Source organism: Macrotis lagotis, chromosome X (assembly GCF_037893015.1).
Source record: "Macrotis lagotis isolate mMagLag1 chromosome X, bilby.v1.9.chrom.fasta, whole genome shotgun sequence".
NCBI lineage: Eukaryota > Metazoa > Chordata > Mammalia > Peramelemorphia > Peramelidae > Macrotis > Macrotis lagotis.
This window is the reverse complement of record NC_133666.1, coordinates 692,974,079-692,988,559: the sequence shown is the minus strand read 5'-3', so window position 1 is coordinate 692,988,559 and position 14,481 is coordinate 692,974,079. Positions and strand designations below refer to the sequence as shown.

The window sequence follows — 14,481 nt, the reverse complement described above, 5'->3', positions numbered from 1 at the left end:
GCTTATGGTTTGGTCATGCTAATAGAACAAAAATTGCAATGTTACCAAAATTACTTTACTCTTCCTGCTATACCAATCAAATTATCAAAAGAATACAAAATAACAAAATTCATTTGGAAAAAACAAAAGATCTAGATATCAAGAGAAAAGATGAAAAGAAACCGAGCTGGATGAAAGGGAACTGGGCCTTCTAGATCTCAAAGCACAGTCATCAATCATCTGATGTTGGTTCAAAACTATCACTTATTTAACCATTGGGTATTGGTCACAAACTATAGCCAGATCTGATTAGAGGAATGTAATTTAAAACACCTCACAGCTATCAGATTGGCTAAAGATGGCAGAAGGGATCAACGTTGGAGAGGATGCGGGAAAATTGGTGCATTGTTGGTGGGCTTGTGAACTGGCCCCACCATCCTGGAGAGCCGTCTGGAACGATGTCCGAAGAGCAATACCACTACTGGGTCTACGGAATGGGAAAAGTTTCCCGTGGTCAAGATTTACAGCTGTGACAAAGAATCGGAAGCTGAGGGGAAGCCCGTCAAGTGGGGCGTGGCTGAACAGGTTGTGGTAGATGTATGAGATGGGTCACCATTGTCCTAGAAGAACTCATGAGGGATGGGGCCTCAGAACAGCCTGGAAGGACCTGGTGAGCCGATGCCGAGGGAAGGGCGCAGCGCCACGTACACCGCAAGAGTCACATTGCTAGAGGCTCCTCTCTGCGGTTCAGATGAAGTCACCGATGACCCCGAGAGACCCGCTAGGGACAATGCCATCCACCCCCAGAGGAAGCCACCAGAGTGCGTACTCTGTTCCCTTTTTTAGAACTTCTTTTATGTTTTTCCTTCCTTGCTCACGGCTCCTCCTTTCCGCTGACTTCCCATTCCTCTCTCACAAACTAACATGTACGTCCAACATAGATGTACCCCCACAACTTGCATCAGATTATTTGCCTCTGTGGCAAAGGAGGAGGGGGCAGAAAAATGAGTGACTCATAAATGTGCAAATGGATGGATGCTGAAAAACTCCCATTGCAGGTAACTGGAAAAATGACATTTCAATTAAAAATGTATAAAGCCAAATCAGTAAAATTTGGATGGAGAGATAGATGAGATAGAAGGCTGGGTAGACAGATGGGATGATGGAGGAAGGGAGGAAGGAAGGAAGGCAATTCCTGTAGGAAGCTAATCCAGGCCAGAGCTGGGACCCTTGAGCTCTGTAGCTTATAGACCAGTCACAAGCCCCAGCTCTGCCTCCCACCCCCCACCTCCTCCTCCTCCAGGGAGGCCCTGGACCAATCTCTTCCCCTCTCTGGGCCTCACAGGCTTCTGAGGTCCCCTCCAGTCTCAAGGCTGCTCTTCTCCACTGCTACCCGGCTATCTGGGACGGACATCACCACCTGGGAGTCTCAACCTAGACTTAACCCCCAAATCTGGGACCTTCCCACTTAGCCAAGGGTGCCCTTGGGTGGCAGGTAAGGAGAGTTCCCAAGCCACCATGAAGTGATTTCAGATTCTAATCATTGCCAGGGATGCCCACCCAGTGGCACTAGGATTGACACCACAAACGCCTGGGAGGCAGGCATCAGGGGAGAGGCTGCCACTGACTTGGGGGCACAGAGGAGCGTTCTGAGATTCTTGAACAAAAGAACAAGGGGAGAAGGATTAGTGGGAGAGGGCTTTCTAGGAGGCAGCCGTGCCCCCACTGGTCCAGAATCGGGTTGAGGAAGGGGACGGCCAGGGGCTCACCGGAGGCTTTGCTTGTTGGCCTGGTAACTGAACAATTTCTCCTGGATCTCTTGGATCTCCTGGATCTCGGCCTCCAGCCCACTGCCATCTGCCAGGATGCCCAGCTCCCTTCTAGCATTGGTCTGCGAGCCCCCTGGATGAGAGATAGAGATGCCCAGGCTGCCAGCTCTCCAGGTGGGGGGCAGAGGGGTATCCCCAGACCATCCCTGCCTTTGTCAGGATTCAAGGAGGGTCCGAGATGCCTTGGTCATGAACTAGGAGAGGCCTCTGGGCCCACACTGAGGCAGCTCCAGAGCCTGGAGTCAGCACACACGAGTTCGAATCCAGCCTCAGATCCATCTCAGGGGTGGGAGCCTGGGCAAGTTACTTAACCTGCCTCCCCAACTTCCTCCTCTGTGACATGGATCACGTGGCCACGACCTCGGAGGGTTGGTGAGAGGACCAAATATCTACAAAGCGCTCAGTCCCTAGCAGGCCCTGGGATGTTTGCCCTCTGCCCTTCCTGCCCCAGCCCCCCATGGAGGGCCAGTCTTGCTCTGGCAGGCCCTGGCCCGGAACTCTCTGGGCCATGGTTTCTTCTCTGTAAAAAGAGGGACTCACAGATATGGTCCTGAGGGTCCTTTGGCAATCCTGGTGCAATTTCTGCCAATGGGGAGGCCAGGATCCAGAAGCTCACAAACCCATTAATGCACGGGGGGCTTGCAGAGGCAGCCCCACACCCTGATCCCCCCCCGCCCCAAGGGTCCCACTGTGACTCTTGTCTGGAGCTCCAGCACCCCCAGACAGGCCATGACCCATGAGGCACCGTGCTCCCAGCCTGAGGTCTGTCCATGGCCACCCAGCTCCCCTCACCCACATTCTGGGCCCTCAGTGACCAGGCAGAAGATGGGGCACCACCTACCTGCAGCTTTGAGGCCCAGACTGGGCTCCCCACGACTCCCAAACAAATCCTTGGGAAGAAGCAGGTGGTCACCAGGCTGGAGACGCCCTGTCATGGCACCAGCAGCCACACATTGGGGGCCTGACTCAGAGGGAGCCATCCCAACCGCGGGCTGGAAGGAAAGGATCCCAGATCACCTCTGGGGCTGAGGATGGGGGAGCGGGAGCCCACGGCCCCCTCCATCGGACAGAACTGAGCTGGGCACCTGCCAGGAGCCTGGCTCTGGCAGTGCTGGTGGTCCTGCAGGTATGACTTTTCTCCTACACTTGTAAAATGAGGGGGTCTGAGGGGAAGAGGAGGCAATGCCCATCTCTCTGGGCTGCCCTCCCCTCCGCTCCAACCATCCGACCCTGGCCTCACTGGCCCCTGAACCTCCAGCACCAACAGCCCAGGGCCAGGGGAAAAGACTCTTTCTCCTTCCCAAGAGCCAACTGACCCTGGCCTGTCCCTTCCTCCTGGTCAGGACCAAAGGGACCTAGGACGGGTCACATAACTCTCCACCACATCCTTCTGGGGAGGCCCCAAGGGAGGCTGGGAATGAGGCTGCCCTCAGGCTCCCACGCCAGAAGAAACAGGGAGAGGCACCCACACAGCTGGGGCTTTGGGAACCTTTGGACTTTCAACTGCAGAAACAAGACGATCGGCCACGTCGTCCTTGACCCCCTTCCTGGACTGTGGGAGAAGATGGGGATTAAGAAGGACAAAAGGAGCACCAGCCCTGGGAAGACCTGAGTTCAAGTCTGACTTCAGACACCTAGCCACGTGACCTTGGGAGTCACTTAACCCCACTGCCTTGCAAAAACGAAAAACCAAAAAAAAAAAAAGGGCCAGAGGAGGCCAAAGGGAGGCCAACAATACGAATGACCATCAGGGCCACGTCAGCTTTTGGTGGAGGGGTCAAAAATGACCCAACCAAACCTTCACCATAATTGAGTAATTTCTCTCCAGCCTTTTAGAAAACTTTCCTTTTAGGCATATGAGCCACATGTAGGGGGATGATAGTGGGGCGTGGGGGCTTCTGGCCCAGGGCTCATCCTGGTCATTCCCAGGAGGAGGGAGGGGAAAGGGAGGGGAGGGGAGGCAAACTCACACTTTCGAGCAAGTCCCGGTCACTGGCTGTGGAGAAGGTGGGAGGCAAGAGAGCCCCAGTGTGGCAGGCTCCGTGGCTAGGGGCCTTCGGGAGGCCCCCAGAGCCTGTGTGGATCCTGAGGCCGGGTCCTGGTGCCCCCGGAGCGACAGAAGGGCTGGGCTGGACAGAGGAGGGAGGCGTCACAATTTCTGCCAAAAGCCTAAGACACAGAGAGTCAGCTGGTCAACACATCTGTACAAAAATTACAGAATCTGAGAGTGAGGCTCTCAATGCCCACTGTCCACCCACCTCCCCAAAAAGGAATCCTCCTTGTAGCCTGCCCTGCAACATTCACCCTGCCACTGCCCTGAAGCCCCCAGAGGATGGGACACCTGTTGCCTCTGGGCAACCCATCTATGGAGAATCTGCTCTCGCCATGAGCAAGGGCTACTGTCGGGTGGCAAGTTGGGAGCCCCCCCATCACTCCTGTATGTGACCAGACTGAAAAAGCTAAAGCTGTCCCCCCAAATGCCTGGAGGAAGCTCACCTATCCCCAGCCTGGTAGGATGTCACCTGTGTAAAATAAGCCTCGGGCAGCAGGTCCTCCCATAGCCTGGACTCAAGTCTTCCATCCCCCCCTCCCCAGGCCTTCACCCCACACACTCTCACACTCAGTAGCATGCCAATGATCTTCTCAAAGGCAACACCTTTGACCCTTTGATTCACCCTAGAGGAAAGGATCCATGAGCACCAAGAGATTGCTAGCAGCTCTTGGTGGGGACAGAGTTGGAAACTGAGGGTACACCCCTGGCCTGGGGCATGGCTGAACAAGCTGTAGATGATGGCAATGGAAGGGTCTGAGGCCCGAAGAAGCGAGGGGCAGGGGGTTCGGAGAACCCTGGTGGACTAGCACAGATGGACACCAAGTCAGGCGGGCAGAAGCTGGAGAGGCCCGGCCACACTAAAGGCAATGGTGAAGGATGAAGAGTGTGAATGAATGAATGGATGAATGAGCTCCTTCAAGCAGGGCAGGATCTGACCGTCCACCTCCAGAGAGAGAACTGATGGACTTGCCGCAGGCCAAAGCAGCCTTTTTACTGGTTCTTCTCACTGTAGGTACTGAGCTGCTGGCATTGAAGGAGCAGGAGGGAGGCACCGGGAGCTCCAAAATTTAAAACATTGTCCCTATTTTTACATGCAATTGGGAATTATTTAACCAAAGAAATAGAATTATATTTTTAAAATGGGAGAGGCAGGGACAGCTAGGTGGTGCAGTGGATAGAGCACCAGCCCTGGAGTCAGGAGGACCTGAGTTCAACTCTGACCTCAGACACTTAATAATGACCTAGCGGTGTGGCCTTGGGCAAGTCACTTGACCCCGTTTACGTTGCAAAAAAAAAAAGAAATAAAAAATGGGGGAGGCGGAGAATGGAAGAGAGTATCATGGATGAGATTTGATGAGAGCAGGGGAGCCAGTGACTGGGGGGAGGGGGCACTCCTTCCTCTCTCCTTGAGGCCTAGGGCAAGACCCCTCCCAGCTTACCTGGCCCCAGCCAGGTCCGGCTGCCCCCCACCCCCAGGAGCTACCTGTCCACCCACTTCTGAGAGCAGCCAATGCCTTTCTCTGTCCCTCCCCAAGAAGGTCAGGCCCCTGGCTGAAGGGAGGTGGACGGGCCACACCCTCGCATCCTCCAGCCCTTCCAGTCCTGGGCTCTCTGGGGATCTCTGGGCTCTAGAGTCGGCTTGGGCAGGAACAAGTCAGTCTCATTGGTCTGCAATATGCAGACTCTGCCCCTTCTAGACACTTGTCAAAGGAAAAGAAGGTGGGACGCTGGGAGCATCTCTTCCGTCTGTGATCTTCTCAATGTCACCAGGAGAGGTCCCACCTGCCAAGTCCTCTGTGTCCACAGAGGCCCCTGCTTGGGGTCTTCCCCGCTTCTAGTCTTCTCCTCCAGCAAGGCTGGCTCCCTCAGCAGTCTCCAGACCTGGACTGCTCTCCTGTTTACGAGAGGTCCTTCTCCCTAAGGTCACCCTCTCCTCAGGACCTGCTGTGGATGCTCCTGACGTCTCCATCCCGAGTTCGTCAAGGCTCCAGATCCTGCATCGAGGATGGTGCCTGTCTGCCACGACGTCTCCATGGGTCAGGAGATTCTCTCCCAGCAGCCGCCACTGTCGCCATCTCCACGTGTCTTCACAACTGCCTTCTTGACCATCTCACTTCCCCTCCGGGTTGACTTTCCTCAATCAAATACTGACTGTGCATGGCATCCTCCATGGCTTCTACCCAATCTCAGCAGGTGCCTCCTCTCCAGCACGTCAAGGAGTCAGCCAGAAAGTGCACACGCAGATGGCACCAGGTCCCCGTGACCAGAAAGCATTCTTCCCTAGTGCCTTTCTCTGCCTCAGAGGTCACAGGACAACCTCCGGGAGAACAGGCTGCCAGAATTTCAAGTGGGAAGGTTGGGAGGAGACCTCCAATGCCCAGAAGGAGGAGGCCATCACTCTTCTGGTATCCCAACTCTGCTCAGACCCTCAGGCTCCCAAGGGCAGAGCCCAAGGTTTCCTGGACACAAGGCAAAGCTGAGGCAACTGGGCACAGGTAGGGGGGGCTGCTGCTAAACATCGATTGCCTCAGCCCTGCCCTAGGTCACACAGGGCAGGGCCAAGACTCTCCACTGACCCTGGAATTGAAGCTGGCTGAGCCTGGCATTCAAGGATTTCCCAACTATCCAACATAATTCCCCATAGTTTCTTCCTGGGCAGGAGTCAGGAAGATCTGAATTCAAATTCAACCTCAGAACTTACCAGCTGTGTGACCCTGGACAAGTCCCTTCACCTCTTCCTGCCTCAATTTTCCCCAATAAAATAGGGATGATAAAAGGACCTCATTTGTGAGGACTGAATGAGCATAGACGGTGCCAACCCCTGCATCTCTGATGCTCAGCACTCCCCTCCCTTCAGCAAGACTGGACTGGGATCAGCCCTCAGTGTGTCGGGCATGTCCAAAGTAAACATTCCCAGAGGGCACCCCTCAGACCAGCACAGCACTTAACCAGATGAGGGTGATGCATTGGCCTTGATGCCATCAATGGGTCACTCATGCTGGTCTCTGCCAGGTGTGTAATATGGGGCTGAGATTTAACCGGCCAAGACAACCACCACCAGGAAATCATCCAGACTCTCCGGCCAGCAGCTCAAGGCCACAGTCTGACCAGCTGGGCACACCTACACTGTCCTAAGGGGGTCAAAATGACAACATGGCCTGTGCTTCCTTGGGGGCCCAAGAACGGGACAGATGCCCATCTGCCCTCTGGGTCAGCCCTGAGAGGAAGACATGGGTGAACATGAAGACCTAAGCATTGGACACCCAGCCCTGGTAGCTACAAGGGTCACAGAGCTTGTGGGGGAGGCGTTGGGCCCCCACCCTCCCCCTGGTGCTCAGCAGGACTGCTTCTCCAGAGGCCTGTTGCCTCATTCACACCACAGGGAAGTCATATTCCCTCTTACCTGGTAGAGCCATCCCTCTGCAGAGAGTCCAAGAGGAAGTTGGGACAACGGGGCTGCTTCCTCACAGGCCGGGTGACATTCCTGGGAGACAAATGGCGAGATTGCCCCCTGCCCAGAGGAGCGCAGGGGCCCATCAGGCCCCCTCATGCTGCAGACCGGGCCAATATCAGGACACACTTCCTGGAGCCCTGCCGGACCAGGTTGGCTCCTGCCTTCTCAGCAGACCGTAAGCTCCCCGAGGGCAAGACTGGCTCTCGGCTCTTTCTGTCACCCCAGCACTCAGCACATAGTAGGCCCTTTATCCCACCTCCACACCCCAACACTATCACTCCCCACCCCTCCCCCAGCCCAGGACCGTCACAGATATGAGGTGACTTCTTTTCTTCCAGGACCTGGCAGGTCAAGGCTTCAGCCAAAGCAGACATGGAAAGGTGGGGGAAGGGCAGAGGAGGAGGGGGGAGGGAAGGAGAAATACTGAGGGAAAAACTGTATTCAGCATTGCCAACTTCAAAACCCGGCCAAGCTGAGATCAAGACCTCCTGCCTGAGCTCATGGGCAGCGGGGCGCCCACCAAGGAGCCCGAGGGCCCCAGGAGGCTCAGCCGGCTGACGTGGTGGGTGTCAAGGCACCCTGCACATAACAAGTGGCCAGAAATCCATCAGAGGCACACCTGATGAGGAAGGCGGGGCTCTCTGGGGTCCAAGGGGTCTGGGGGTCCCTGGATAGCTACAGGCCAGAGCCAGGCTCAGGACATGGGAGAGATTGGGGCCACTCACAGGTCAGGGAGGTAGGGGTCTCCAGAAGCCAGATGCAGGGGCCAGCTCCAATCCCTGCGTGGCCTTGATGGCTCTGCGTCCACAGTCGCTTCCCTGATGGCTGCAGGGGGGACATCAGTAACAGGGACCTCGAACGTCACTCTCTTCTTGGAAGTGGCTCCCAAGGAGCAGGATCTGTCCTTGGCCAGGGCTTTGTACTTCCAGAGTGTGGCACACCGATGGACCACCTGGTGCAGATTGTGGGCCACCTGCGCAATACACAAAGCAATCTCCTGTAAGGCCAGAGCAAGCCTAGGGACACTTCAAAAGCCGGGGCCTAGTCTCCCTCTCAGGGTCAGGGGAACAGCGCCCAAACCCCAGCCAGAGACCCAGTGTCCCCTGGGGTCCAGTCGCCCACTGCCAGCCAAAGCAAACACCCTACACCAGTTAAGAGAAATCCTTCTCCCACCGCCCAGTTTGTCTGACCATCTCGGGAGCAAAGGAGGGGCCTCACCTGGGCATGCTGCTGGGCATGGAGATGCCCACGGAACCTCTTCATGCCAGCCAGGAATCTCAGAAGGCGGGTGACGCCCTCGTGAACCAGACCGCCATGGTAGACTAGCGCAGCCTGCTCCAGCCGGGCCTTCTTCCTCCTCCGCTCCAGCACAAATCCCAGCCAAGCTGCCCAAACCTTCAAGAAGGGAGCCCATGTGACCACTGGCCAAGTGATGGGCGCCTACAGTCCCTGCATGTCCGAAGCCAGAAGTGGGTAGGACAGGCAAGTCCCAGCATGGCCACATGGGTCTGGAGGAGCCACAAGTGTCCTCAGGCTCAGGATTCCAGCGCCCCATTACCTTACAGTGTCAACTAAGGACAGGCAGGCATTAAGCACTGCTCCAATGAGGGGAGGGGGCCAAGGGTGCGACCCTGAAGCAACAAAGAGAGGTTCAGATACCAGCTGGGTGAGGCTTGGGGCCCAGGAATCCTCCCATCAAACAGGGGTGCCACAGTCAGAGCCTGGGGAGAAGGTATGAGCACATACATAGGGCCAGGGCCTCCTACCTTTCCCTGCAACGTGAAGGACCAAAGCCAGAGAGCCCGGACAGTGGCCTGCTGCTCCCACTGCCTCTCCCCAAGCTGTAAGACAAGGACGAGGGGTCAGACAGACCAAGGAGAAGGCAAAGGCCGTTTGGGGAGGGCAGGCCCATGAGGGAACAAGGAGGGGAAAGAGAGAAAAACCCCCAAGTGACAGCCCAGGTGGAAAATGGGAGAGAGCAGAGAGGAGAGAAGACTGACAACAGCTGAAGAGAGAAGGGGTCCAGGAGACAAAGAGGTCCGTGGACAGAGGGAGGATGTAGGCAGCCCACCTGGTGCTTCCATGTGGAGAAGGAGGAGCGGCTGAGTCTCTGGGCCATCAGCTGGGCTCCCCGCCTCTGCAGGAGCTAAGGGGAAAGCAACAGGGTCTGGCTCCCCTTCCAGGAAGGTCAGGTTCCTGGACAACCCCAAGGAAAGCCTCAAGGGCAGATACACTCTCCACTCTCTGAATCAGGCATGGTGGATGCCCACATGGCCGGCCTGGCCTCAACCAGCCATCTGGAAGGGGCAAGGCAAACCTCAGGCTTGGAGCCTTCCCCATCCAGACTTGGACCCCATGGCTGCTCACCGTCTTCCGGATACACTGCAAGTGGTGCTCCTTCCAGCGAGCCAAGCAGACCTGGAGTAGCCTCCTGCAGTGGTGCTGAGCGGCCTGCCACAGCTGTGCCCTCTGCAGTGAAGCTCTCTGGCCACACTCCCGCCACTGCCGAAACAAGGCTCGCAGATGACCTAGGATGACAGAAGCCAGGTGAGGACAGCAACAAGGGAGGTCTGGGCCCCTCCAAGTCGCTGAGGACCCCCAGCCACCTGAAAGAGCTAGATGGCCCTTGGCCAGAACACCCAAGGAGCTAGGCTGGAATCCCCTCTCTATCTCTAACTGCCCCACTGTCCAAAACCACCCATCTGTGCCGGGAAAACCAAGATGAAACCGATCTGGGCCAAAACAACTGCCAACTAAGCCTTGTGGCTGGTGCTGGGCCTGGAACAACCCCTCCTCACCTCGCTCCAGCTGCTTCCTGGCCGCGGTGATGGCCATGTCATTCTGCTGCCGGTAGTAGATCATCAGGGCTACCGTGTCCCTCCAGTGGATGGCCACCTGCAGGAGTGAGGAAGGTGCCCTGAATGCCAGCTTCCCACTGGATGCCAGCAACCACTCCAGCAACCTGCATTTATTAGATCCCACCTAGGTGCAAAGCGCTGGGACAGAACACAGAGAGAGGAAAAACATTCCAGGATCCAAGTGCAGAGAAAAGAACCCAACTGGGAATAGAGGAGGAAGCACTGGGGCAGGAAGAGATGCTGCATGGGACCAGCACCCACAGACCCAGGGCAAGAGCAGTGGTCACAAGGCAGCATGGACCCTCAATGGACACTAAACAAGGAATGAGATCCAGAAATGGCCTTTCAGTCGTGTCTGACTCTTCGTAACCCCATTTTGTAGCTTTCTCGGCAGAGTACCAGAGTTGTTGGTCATTTTCCTCTCCAGCTCATTTTACAGAGAAGGAAACTAAGGCAACAGGGTGAAGTGACTTGGCCAGGGTCACACAGCCAGGAAGAATCTGAGGTCATCCTCAGTTCTTTCTGACTCCAGGCCCAGCACTCTGTTCATGATGACCTCTGAGGGACCCCCAGAAATGACCTTCCAATTACATAACACTTCCCACAAATAGAAAGCGCTAAGAAATCTTAACTGTCCCTGCACAGGCTGAACCAACATAAAAAAAAAAAAAACGATCATTGACTGAAATGAATTTACCTAATCAGTTCCATACCAATCAAAGGCTTACTTTATAGAGCTCATTCATCTGGAGGAACAAAGGGTCAAGAATATCAAGGGAAGGGGCGGCTAGGTGGTGCAGTGGATAAAGCACTGGCCCTGGAGTCAGGAGTACCTGGGTTCAAATCCAGTCTCAGACACAATAATTGCCTAGCTGTGTGGCCTTGGGTAAGCCACTTAACCCCATCTGCCTTACAGAAACTAAAAAAAAAAAAAACCAAACAAACAAACAAAAGAATATCAAGGGAACTGATGGAAAAAAAGTAGGGAGGAAGGAAGGAGGCCTCACAGTAGCAATCTCCAACTGTCCCATGTGGTTATAATGACAAAACAATTAGGTGCACAGGTCAGTGGAGCAGAACAGGTACACAGCCTACAGAAGCAAAGTGGGGGCAGGAACTCCCCATAGGGAGAAACTGCCAGAAAAACCAGAAAGCAATCTGATAGAACAAGGCCAAATAGCAAGATAAGCTCAAAATGGGTACAGGGATGACATGAGCAAGAGAGGGGACACGGAAGACGCCCCTGTCAGATCAAAGGCTAACAAGTAGAGAGGCTCACAAGAGGTAGAACAGATAATCCTGATTACATGAAATTAAGAAGCTTTGGTACCAACAAAACCAATGAAATTAAAATGAAGAAAAGCAGGAAAAGAAGGAGAGAAATCTATGCAGCAAATTTCTCTGAAAAAGGTTTCCTTTCCGAGCTAGATAGAAGAACCATTCACAACTGAGAAATGACTAAAGGACACGAAGAGGTGGTTTGCAAAGGCTGGTAATGGCCATATGAGAAAGGGCTGGAAAACACTAATGACTGAAAAAAAGGCAAATTAAAGCAACTCCAGTACTGACTTACACCCATGCAATTGGCTTAAGTTGATAAAAAGGGAAAATGACAAATGCTGGGAAAACTGCAGCACTGATGCACTGTTGGTGGAGTTGAGAACCGGTTCAACCATTCCAGAAAAGCCACACCCCCAAAGCTACGCTGTTTGTACCCTTGGATCCAGGAATATCCCAACTGAGTCCTCAAGCCTCATCGGTTCCATGGGACAGAGGAGGAAAGAGGCTCAGACTGGTTAACAAGCTGGACACTACAGACAGACATTCTCACACATCAGAGACACACACACACACACACACACACACACACACACACACACACGTGTTCTTACATAGAGACAGAAACAGTCCTTTCAGATAACACCCTTAGGGATCCCTGGTTTTCCCACCTGCTGACTCTGTAGCTGCCCCATGGCTTCTCTGGCCTATAGTTTGGTCATCTGTACCATGGCCACCCTGCCAGGCTCCATGGAGGAGATTCCTGGCCCTTGGGTGCAAGCCTAGGTCCCCCTAGCCCCCCACCCACCTTGCACAGGATGGTTCTTCTGTAGTGCTCCTCAGCCTGGTATATTTTCCTGGCTTCCTCCACCTGAGCTGCAGTATTCTCCCTCCAGACATGAAATACCCACCTAAAGGCAAAACCAAGAGAGCAATTCAGTAATCCTGTCCCCGACGCCTCAGCCTGGGTCCACCCCAACCCCTCAGCTTGGGTCCCCCCCACCCAGTCTGAGTCCCTCCCGCTCCCATCCCCAACCCTTCGGCCTGTTCTGGGGAGGCCACATTGGAGACCAAAGAGGAAATGTGGAAATCAAGACAGGTGAGAGACTTGCCAGAGATGTCTGAGTCGGGACAGACCCAGCCCCCACCCCAAGATTGCAGAACCCTCCCAAAAATAGTACAACAGACCAGGCACTTGTGTTCTCTAATCTTCAGCCTCCCTCTGCACCTCTGGCTCTGCTCACAGCACTATTTCCACTATTTCTGCCCCTTACTGGTCTCGGGGTTCTTTACAGATAAGGACTTTGCCAATACCCCACCTCAGGTGAGACATGAGACGAGTCTGGTCTCCCTGGGTGCTGCCAAAGCCAAGATTTCGGAGACAGAAAAGAAGGAGTGGGCACCAGGGGTACCTGCCTCAAGAGCTCTCGCTGGCATCGTTCTTCCCTCTCTGCCACTTGGCGCAGGACCACCCGAACCCAGCCCTGGTAACTCTGCAAAAGAGAAAGCCCAGGGCTCACCCACAAGAGGCCAGGCCAGAAGGGATGATGCATCCTTCCCTGGTCTTGGACCACTGGGCCTGCTCCCAAGCTCAGGAGCTCCTGCTGGAGAAGGATCAATGTGTCCCCCCACCCCCGTCCCCTGCCTCTGGGAGACATCTCCTGGGACCCAGTGGGGAAGCCAGGATCCCCAGACAGAAACCACCTGGGCTACTCTCTGCCCTGGAGCTCAGGGGTCCCTGTTTGCTTGGGGCTGGCATCAAGCAGGCCTCCAGAGAGCAGAAAACAGGCCAGCCCCCCAGATGGCACAGCCTCTATAAGAAGCCCTATGGCTAAAAGAGGGACCCTTTGATATTTAATGGGACCTCAACTTTTCAAATTGTGCTCTCCTGGGTCGTGCTCCCCACAGGCAAGGCCAGGAGGACTCTCTCCTTTCACAGGATGCTCTGGCCACCTCGCCAGGATCAGGTCCCCTCCAAAGACTCAGCCTCCTTGGTCTCCCTGGGCCCAGAAGAATCTCCTCCCTCTCTCCACCTTTCTAGCTGCCTCCTCACAGCTGGCATCATCCTGGTGAGGGGCCAGGGGCGGTAGCATACTGCCTCTGCTGTCAGAGTGGGAGCCCCTGTGGGCAGGCACCCGCCGGTCCCTCTGAATATCACAGCCAGCACATTTGGCCCAAGGGAGACAAAGCTGGCCTGAGGCCTCACAGAAGGAGGCAGGCAGGGGTCCACAGGGGAACCCATGATTCCTCAGGCACTGCCTCTGCCCTTTCTCTCCCTGTCACCTCGGGAGGCCCACAACCCACCCCTCAGTCAGGGCACTCAGGAACCCAGGGCCAGAGGAGGGCAAAGTTTCCTACCATCCAGGCAGCCAAGGTCCTGCGCAGCAGCATCTGGTGGTAATGGCGATGGGCACGGGCCCTCTTCTCCCATTTCATGTTCTGCAGGGCCACGTACTAGAGGGAGACACACACACACACACACACACACACAAACACACAAGAAACATGAGTGGATAAGGGGTACCACTGCCACGTGGCAGGGAGATGGGCTGGCAATGGGATGATAGGAGCCTCCTTCCAGGGCCTGGCTCAGAGTGATGCTCTTGGAGGGTGCCTGGGGCAGGTCCCCCAGGGCCGCCCTTGGCTCACCTCTCGCCACTTGCTCCAGGTCAGATGCAGGAGCTTCCCTGAGCGAAAGGCTGTGGCCCTCAGCGCCCCGGCCTGTCTAAGGGAGGCAAATGACAGGCATTGGCTCTAATAATGGCCTAGGCCCAGGCCCCCAGCCCGCCTTTCTCCCCTGACACCATGGAGGAGCAGGGTGGACAAGGTTTGAGCTGAGCAAAGTGGAAGCCAAGCTCCCTCCCTCAGGGGAGCCCACACGGTGCCAGTCAAACACTGGGAAACTCCTCCAGCCTCACCCCTTCCCCAGCTCACGGAGGAGGGGCCAACAGCTGACCCTCCAGGAAAAGACCTCAGAACGGTGCTCTCCCTGGAGAAAATCTGCCCCCTCTTGGGCCAATTCACAAGAGG

At 55.4% G+C, this 14,481-nt stretch overlaps 1 protein-coding gene across 1 annotated transcript in view; it reads right to left on the bottom strand.

Moving 5' to 3' along the window:
- SFI1 (SFI1 centrin binding protein) overlaps positions 1–14,481 on the bottom strand; it is a 71,285-nt gene that overhangs the window by 1,607 nt on the left and 55,197 nt on the right. The window contains exons 17-30 of the mRNA XM_074206407.1: positions 14,101–14,172; positions 13,810–13,905; positions 12,868–12,944; positions 12,260–12,362; positions 10,114–10,210; positions 9,683–9,843; positions 9,387–9,461; positions 9,082–9,156; positions 8,534–8,710; positions 8,041–8,288; positions 7,265–7,345; positions 3,779–3,977; positions 2,650–2,800; positions 1,749–1,881 (exon numbers count right to left, since the gene is read on the bottom strand). Coding sequence (XP_074062508.1) covers positions 1,749–1,881; positions 2,650–2,800; positions 3,779–3,977; positions 7,265–7,345; positions 8,041–8,288; positions 8,534–8,710; positions 9,082–9,156; positions 9,387–9,461; positions 9,683–9,843; positions 10,114–10,210; positions 12,260–12,362; positions 12,868–12,944; positions 13,810–13,905; positions 14,101–14,172 — 1,745 coding nt within the window. The remainder of the gene's footprint in view (positions 1–1,748; positions 1,882–2,649; positions 2,801–3,778; positions 3,978–7,264; positions 7,346–8,040; positions 8,289–8,533; positions 8,711–9,081; positions 9,157–9,386; positions 9,462–9,682; positions 9,844–10,113; positions 10,211–12,259; positions 12,363–12,867; positions 12,945–13,809; positions 13,906–14,100; positions 14,173–14,481) is intronic.